Below are 8,523 nucleotides of genomic sequence, written 5' to 3' on the forward strand. Positions count from 1 at the left end.
TAGTCCTATATATTGTGCCCATACTGTGAATTAGAATGACAATCTACAGTGTCTGTTTAATGAGTTAGCTTTTTCTGTAGCAATGGATGGGCCAACAAATTCTTTCCACTTTGATGTCAGAAACTAGAAAATGGATCGATTGGAAAGGCGCAAAATTAGGGAATAAAGGCATTAAAGCAAACGATGACACACACGAATTCCAAACTCTATATATGTACATAACATGCTTCTTCTTTGTTCAAAGACCATATACAGAGAGACCAAAAATATCAGCAAAAAATGAAAGGTTCATCACTAAGTTGCAGTGTTGTTCTGCAGAAAAACAAGCCCTATATAGCAATGATCTTCATACAGTTTGTGTATGCAGGCATGGCTTTGCTCTCTAAAGCTGCGATCTCCAAGGGAATGAACCCTTATGTGTTTGTTGTCTATAGGCAAGCCTTTGCTTCAATTGCTTTATCACCCTTTGCTTTCTTTGACAGGTTCCCCATCACAGTCCTTTTCTCTTCATTAATTTTCTCACAATCATTGCTTCATCAAGCTTTTCTTTCTCTCTGATCTTTTGGCCATTCTTCTCTTTGATTATTTCCAGTAAGCAGGCTACTTCCTTGTCATACACCTTGCTTTGGAAAATCTTTTTCATTTCCTTATTTGGGTATGTATGTGATCATCATGAACTTTTTTCTGACCCCATCATTTCTTGTTTAATCACTTTCAATGCAGACATGGCCTTAAATATACAGATATTCATTCTTTTCAACATTTTCAGGTTAACACTGAGCTCAAGCCTTTACTATGTTTCAATCAACTATACAACTGCAACTTTTGCTGCTGCATCCACCAACACTGTTCCTGCAATTACTTTCATCATGGCTGTTATATTAAGGTCAAGATTGCTGAATTTCAACGCTTTAACATAGTGAACATGTGTGTATTTATCTATTGTTTTCTGTCATTTCAGAGTGGAAAGCATATCCATAAAACACATGTACGGGGTGTCAAAGATTCTAGGTTCTGTTCTGAGCCTTTCTGGGGCAATCGTATTTGCTTTAGTGAAAGGACCTCCTCTAGAATTCATGAAGTTTTATGCTCAGAATCAGGAGAATCATCACTCATCAATGTCACTAACAAAAGGTCACTCAAAAATGGATTTGATCAAAGGTCCTGTCATGATGCTTTCTGCAAACACTGCATGGTCTTTATGGCTTATATTGCAAGTAAGTAGTAGTACCTCATCATTGATTGCTTTCACTATATTCTATGAATATGTCTTTGATCTTTTTGTTGATGATTCTTACCCATTTCACTTTGGTTTAATTTCAGGGTTTCATTGTAAAACAATACACTGCGAAGTTTCGGCTCACCAATCTGCAATGTTTCTTCAGCTTCATACAGTCTGCTGTTTTAGCTGTTGCACTTGAGAGAGATCCTTCAGCATGGAAGCTCGGATGGGACATAAATCTTCTCTCTGTGGCCTACTGTGTATGTTGATCTTCTCATCATGTTTAAACAAATTTTAAATGTTCACAACTCAACACTCAAATAACATGTAAAAGTTAGGTCCAGACAAAAACTCAAGAGTTTAAAACACACAGTCTATTTCTTCATACAAACCTAGTACAATCATGGTTCCTTTAGTCTCTTTCATTTTTCTGATATCCAAACCTAGGATTTATCATTTGTTATCTCTTGAAAGAGCTTCATCCTTGAACATAAACTATATATAGATATGTAGGATTCAATCCTGTGTTCAAACTGTAAAACCAAGTCATAAGAAAAATCATTTATCACAAGGCCATAAAAGCTAAAAGACCACAAAAAAAAAAAAGGAAAAAAAAACACTTTTCACTAAACTAAAAGCTATAACTGTTCATCAGATAATCACTGGAGATTTTATTATGCCACATAGTCGAATCTAGGCCATGTTCTCTCGGTTTAAAGAAATTGACTCAATATAATCAATATAATAAAACCTCATACTTCCCATGTGGGACACACTCAGTGTGTCTGCTAGCTTCTTGTTAGGATCAAAACATTGAGGACAAGAACTGCTGTGCCCATGATTGTCTCTGTCTCTGATAATTAAAAAGAAAAATATATGTGTGTGTGTGTGTGTGTGTGTGTGTGTGTGTGTGTGTGTGTGTGGACGCAAAGTGATAGGTATATCAAAAGTAGCGTAATGCATCAGGAAGTGGGATTTAATTTGTTTTTGGGGTCCAGAAATGTAGTTGAATCTCCCATGATTCAAACTCCGAAAACCCATGTTTTCCTTTTTGAGAAAATTACAATGAAATCCCCTACAACCATTCAAAGTATCCAACAATCTCATAAAATTTCTAAGTAGCTATTAAGTCCCTAGCAACTTAAAAGTGAACGAGTTAAAAATGATAATAATCAAAATGTCCATAAGTGCTTTATTGACAAAATTGACAATAGCAATTTATTATGAGACAAAGGTTATATTAATAAATGAAGTTGTAGTTATCACTATTAGATGTCTAACTTATCAATAGCTTTTTTTTCTGTGGTGAATTGCAGTTGACAAATTTTCAACAAGCCATCTTATAACATGGTCATTGTTGTTATAATTTTATTCACTTCTATGTCTTTAGGGACTGGATGGATATTTTTGAATTTGGTGGGACCTTAGGTTATTTTGAATTGTTGTGGGGAACTTCTTGGTGATTTCCCTTTCTTTTCTTTTCTTATTTTTTCTTTTTTTTCGTATGGTGAACCATCCACACATTATGCTATCATTTTGTGTTGTGTGAAAAAGCTTACAACTCATGACAGCTTTTTGGCTACTTTCCAATCTGTAAAATCCCTTTTGGTGTAAAATGGGAATGTGAATTAATGGAAATTAAATAAAAATGGAAATTTTCTCTTGCATAAATATATGGGAAATTCTATGCCTAAAAAAGTCAATTTGTCATCTAACAAATATATATAACATATAAAAATAATTTCCATCCCATTTTTCCTTTCTTCAAATACCCTTTTTCATGTGTCAAACACGGCTTCTAGAGTGAACATGAAAGGATGAAATTGTAACAGAACATCATAAGAATATTCACATTATGCTAGCTATTTTCACTTGTTCAATTTCGCACGCATATTTTTATATTATAGTGACTATTATAATATCCAATGTTATTGATTAATTCATATTTGAATATTAATTTTAGGGTTGAATGGCAAATTTACTACTAAATTATATGTCCAGTAGTGTCAAAAATTGTAAACTCATTTTTTGTGCATGTTTACTTTCAACATTTTAAAATAATACAATATTTCCCTAATCATTAATAAATATTAACTTTAACTATTAGTTAATAAAAATTATAAAAAAGAATTTCAAAAATTACAAAAAATGACCAAGAAAATTTTTTGGCCTTTTTCTGTAATGTATTGAGTTATTCTCTGTTATATTTTTTTTTGTCCTTTTATCTAATTTTGTATTTTATAGTTAACTAATAATTAAATTTAATTTTTATTAATGGTAAAAGTGACATTGCATCTTTTTAAAAGATAAAAGAGAATATTACACTAAAAATGAGTTTAGAGTCCTAGATATTCCTAAATGTATTGCTAAAGGGTGAAATTGTCTTTTAAACATTAAATCTACAAGGTTAATTAGAATTTGAAATTTCGGCTTTTCTGCATTTTTTCCCTTTTTTCCTTTTATATACATACATGTATGTATATATATATATATATATGCATGAATAGTTTAATGTTATTTTGCAGGGTTTAATTGTGACAGGGATTTGTTATTGGCTCCAAGTGTGCACTATAGAGACTAAAGGACCCGTTTTTACAGCAATGTTTACCCCTCTGGCTCTTATCATCACAGCAATATTCTCAGCTCTTTTGTGGAAGGAATCACTTTACTGGGGAAGGTACATATTTTTCAATTTGAAACTATTCTAAGCTTAATTAATTAGACATTTTCAATTCAATAATTTTTAATTGATTAGTGAATCATCTCTCACAAATTACAATCCTTAACGTTTTTTTTTTCTCATGTTAATATCACTTTGGTTTGCGGATAGTATTCCTATATGGAGTATTATACATTGATATTAATTTATATGTTATTAAAATTGTATAAATATCGTTTCTTTAAAAAAAAAAATTGTAGGAATCTAACTGGAAGTAACTTGTCCAACATAATTTTTTCTGTCTATAAAGTTTGAATCAGTTATCTTACTTAATAAGAATCAGAATCTTTTATGTTATGGTCGGTAATAAATGTCATTCTTTTTTAAATAATTGTATAGTTTTTTTTTTAAGTAAAGCATAAATTAAATTACACATACTTTTGAATTCTGTGAAAATTACCAAAATATCCCTTTTCTTTTTTTGGGAAAAGTTCATGTATATTTTGAAAATAGAGCTAAATTATATTTATTTTTAGCACAACTCAGTAATTGATATAACCTTTTGAAGGAAAAAAAAAAGAATTTGGATATTTTGAATTGTTTTTAATGTTTTGGATAGAACTAACTAGCTAGAAAAAAAAATTGAATGAAAAACAAGAACATTGTTTTTAATGCTGTGGAAATTTTACAAGGGAACACTTTAAAAAGTATAATCCTTACATTTGTACGTAAAAGCAATGGCTTTGCAAAAGTTTGCTTTTGAGGTCAAGAAGCACGTAGTGTGTGTGTGTAGAGGAAAGGGATTTTCATTTTGGTTATTGGGCAATTTAACCTTTAGATTATAGGTTTAAAAGTATTTAAGATTCTAAATTTAATTTTTTTAACAATATTTTCTCTTAACTTTTGAGAGCAATGCAATGTAGTTCCTATCATTAACAAAAGTTAACTTTAACTGTTAATTTACTAATAAAAATTAACAAAAAATTAGTATGAAGATTACAAAAAAAATGACAAAATTATGAAAAAAAAAACCTAAAAATTATAAAAAAGAATTAAAAAATTATAGAAAATGATCAAGAAAATTTTTTGATCTTTTTTAGTCATTTTATGGTCAACTAACGATCAAAGTTAACTTCTTATTAACGGTAAGAGTTATTTTGAATTATTTTCTAAAGTTGAAGGGGAATATTGCAAATAAAAAAAAAGAATTTAAGATCACAGATACTTCTAGATCTAATTTATTATTTAGGGGCCAATTTGCTCTTTTATCCTTTTCATTACATATGAATGGTTATTTAAATTAGAACACTTTGGGATTCAAATCCCCATTAAGAAAGGTTCTCAAATTTAATATCTGTCCATACATCAAGTAAAGTTGCCTTCAATAGAAAATTACCTGTGAGCAATGAAAGAAATTAGAACACTCTAGTTATAAAACATTAACTGTGTCTGAATGATTCTATTAAAATATTAGTTAATGTTTTATATGTTTTAGAACTTTGATGAGGATCACAAACCTAAGAAGGGCAAATTGCTTTCTGCTGGTATTTTTGTTTTGGGCCACTTGTAGTGTTGGAGGAGCAGTGTTGTTGGTGGGTGGACTGTACAGTGTATTGTGGGGGAAGAACAGAGAGTGTCCCAAGCAAGAAAGCCACCATCAAGACGAAGAGCACACAACAACTCATTCCAAATTAGAGGATACCACATTGGAATGCATTATTCAGCACTAATACGTGCATGGAACAAAATTTAGGAAGAGAAAAAAAATAATCAATCACTATTATTTACAACTTGTTGTGTATATTTGTTTGTTGCGGATATCATATTTAATATTAAATAATAATAAGGTCTTGGCTTCTCTTTTTTGTTTGCATATTTGTAAGTTTTGACGTATGTTCATCAATTACACCCATTTGTGTTTTAAAAGCATAATAAGAGCGAGAAGTAGATTGAATAAATTATGTAGGTCTCAAAGAAAGGAGGCTTATTATTATTATTATCTTATTATATTTTTTTTTTGTTCCTTGAATTAGAAGATTTTATATAGTATGTTTACCTCTTGTCCAACTTAATGGTGATTCGTTTTTTTTTTTTTTTGGTAAGACATCATTTCTATTTCTATTTTATGCCTTCTACCTTTGAAATATTAAGAAAATTCTTTCTGTTAGCATTTACATTGATGGATTTAGATTTGAAATATTGTATTTCAAATTTTACATTTAAAATCAATGTGTTTAAAAATTTTTATTTGGATAGTTCAAAAAATTTTCAATGAAGAAAACAGATAAGTTGATATTTGAAACAAAAATGAAAAATTAAAAGTGACAAATTTGTCACTATTTTTTAATTGATCAAAAATGAAAAAGAGATGTGAGAAAAAGATACAATAACTATAGAGGTATCAATAGTAAAAATACAAAAAGGATGAGATGCTTGAAATAATTTAAATTTTGAATGATTAAAATGTAAAAAGAATTTGAAATTATAAAAAAATTTATAATAATAAATAGATTTAGATTTAAATTAAATATAAACTAATCAAATTTTGTACATAGAGATGAGTGATTTGGACTAAATTCAAATCCAAATTCTTATTAATCCAAACACATCATCACTTGCAACTCTCTTGGAGAAGCAACCAACGTATGACAGTCAATATTCGACTGCAATGCATGGGATGCCATCTAGTGATACATATCTATGTTGACAAATAAACCTCCAAGTCAAGCCGTGTTATTATTTCTTTCAGCCCCTTGTTATTCAGCTTACGGATAATTGGAAGCGAATCTCTCTCCACTATAGCTCTACGAATAAGCGCAGGTTCAATCAAATTAGGAGTCCATTTAAAAGTGCCCATAATTCAACTTGTTCAACAGTAGTAATTGATCAATTCCCAATTGTTATATATATATATATATATATATAGCAGAAGCCTACAATCCATTGACCTTGTGTGTCTACCCTGCTTGCGCACTTCTTCCATTCACAGCCCTGCCCATGCTCACCTTAATCCAACCCTATTGTGGTGCTTATTCAGAAAGGCTTTCATGTGTATTTGCACTAACACATCATCTAGAATCATGTGGGGGGGGGGGTTTTTTTAATACATAAAATAACTTCTATGGAGATTAAGCGTCGCCTTGTCGTATGCATCGTCAAGGATAAAAATGACTTAGCTTCCCTCTATTTCATAAAATATAAGTAGAGGGTGTCAACACATGCATGCCTTAATTGGCTCCATCATACACCCCACACACTTATATAGAGCTGGTAATATGAGTTGGGCTTGTTAATTGGCTAGAAAATTTGTAAGTTAATGAAAGGGTAATTTAATAATAATTTGCTAAAGTTATTAGGCTAACATCATTCTTGGACAACAAATGAGCCAATTAGACGTGTGAACAGCCTTGAATTTGGGCTAGAAGGTGTGTTGGGCTATTGTGAGCCCAAGTAGGGAGGAAAAAAATATAGATTGAGCTTTTTGTACCATCAAGCAATGGATGACATGAAATATGATTAAATCAGATCACACATGAATTGTGATGGATTTAAGGGGGGGCAACAAGGGCTATGACGCCCCCACACCCCAAATTTTTTTAAAAAATAAATATAATTTTGTTTATAAAAATTGTAAAAAATTACTATTAGCTTCCCACATTTTAGATAAAATTTAAGTTATGGCTCTCGAGACTTAGAAAAAATTTCAATTTTGGCTCCCCCATGTGATGAATTATGGATTCATCCCTACACATGAGATGGAAACAAAAGGAAGAAAACAATGGAAATAGAAGAGCAAGTGAAGGGCTTTGCTAGGGTATCCCATTTTCAAAGCTTGGAAGTGAATTTGAGCTACAAATCATCAAGGTAACCCTTTTATTTCATCCTCCTTCTCTTTGTAAGAATTTTCATCTAGGGTTTAGAATGGGGGAAGATGATTTTGATTATCACAAGGTTCCGAACCCATTGGTCTTAATGGGACTAATAAAAGTTGTTTTAAATTTTTAAATGTAAGTTAAGTGAATTTATACAGTCATGTGTGATTGAGTTCTCAATTTTGAGAAAACCCTAGGTATAAAAGGTGTTGATCTAAATTGTTGGGAGTTAGATAATAATGCTAACTAAGCTAAAATGAGTTTGTAACATATTGGATTTTTAAACCTTGGGTTAAGTGAACTAATTAAGATTAAACAAGTAAAATTGAGTATTAAATTAGTCTAAGAATGGAATTTGGAATGGCTGATGGGCCTATTAAATTTAATTTCAACCTTTGGAATAGCTTTAGAGGTGTTTTGGGTCATTTGGGCTCAAAATAGAAAAACAAATTTGGGCTGGCCATTTTGTCCCATCTACCATATGGAGGCACTATGCACCACAACGGATGGGTAAAAAATTTAAATTTTGCATCTTGCAAATACAAAATGCAGAACTTATTAGTTGAGGAATTGAGTTTGTGGTTATTATGAAATTTGGTTATTAAAGTGTAAAATTAGAAGTTGGATGTGTTGTCTTTGATGATTATTAGTAATGGTAGTTGATGTTAATTATAGACTAACATCACAAAGTACTAAGGAGTTTGATTTTAGCATGGAAGCAAGCTATATTTGGGGGGTAACTTTTGAGTTCTTAAAGGTTTGAGATAACT

General features: G+C 30.8%; 1 protein-coding gene across 2 annotated transcripts; it reads left to right on the plus strand.

Moving 5' to 3' along the window:
• Positions 1-267: 267 nt before the first annotated feature.
• Positions 268-5,746, plus strand: LOC129304003 (WAT1-related protein At1g43650). Of its 2 annotated transcripts, none has more exons than XM_054943617.1 (7): positions 268-482; positions 593-655; positions 770-886; positions 962-1,217; positions 1,324-1,482; positions 3,748-3,899; positions 5,377-5,746. In XM_054943617.1, the coding sequence occupies exons 1-7, from the start codon at positions 280-282 to the stop codon at positions 5,609-5,611; spliced, it is 1,185 nt and encodes a 394-aa protein (XP_054799592.1). In that variant the 5' UTR covers positions 268-279; the 3' UTR covers positions 5,612-5,746. The 2 variants fall into 2 exon arrangements, with proteins under 2 accessions (XP_054799592.1, XP_054799600.1); XM_054943625.1 differs by having other exon boundaries at positions 5,452-5,746.
• The last annotated feature ends 2,777 nt before the right edge of the window (positions 5,747-8,523 follow it).

This window comes from Prosopis cineraria, unplaced genomic scaffold (assembly GCF_029017545.1).
Source record: "Prosopis cineraria cultivar Desert tree isolate PC_DT_omini unplaced genomic scaffold, ASM2901754v1 PC1, whole genome shotgun sequence".
Taxonomy (NCBI): Eukaryota; Viridiplantae; Streptophyta; class Magnoliopsida; order Fabales; family Fabaceae; genus Prosopis; species Prosopis cineraria.

Excerpts from the sequence above, each read along its gene's own strand:
- LOC129304003 (XM_054943617.1), top strand. The coding sequence starts at position 280 with ATGAAAGGTTCATCACTAAGTTGCAGTGTTGTTCTGCAGAAAAACAAG. Across the intron at positions 1,218-1,323 it reads CTTTATGGCTTATATTGCAA|GGTTTCATTGTAAAACAATA; the intron begins GTAAGTAGTAGT and ends GTTTAATTTCAG. Across the intron at positions 3,900-5,376 it reads GAATCACTTTACTGGGGAAG|AACTTTGATGAGGATCACAA; the intron begins GTACATATTTTT and ends TATATGTTTTAG.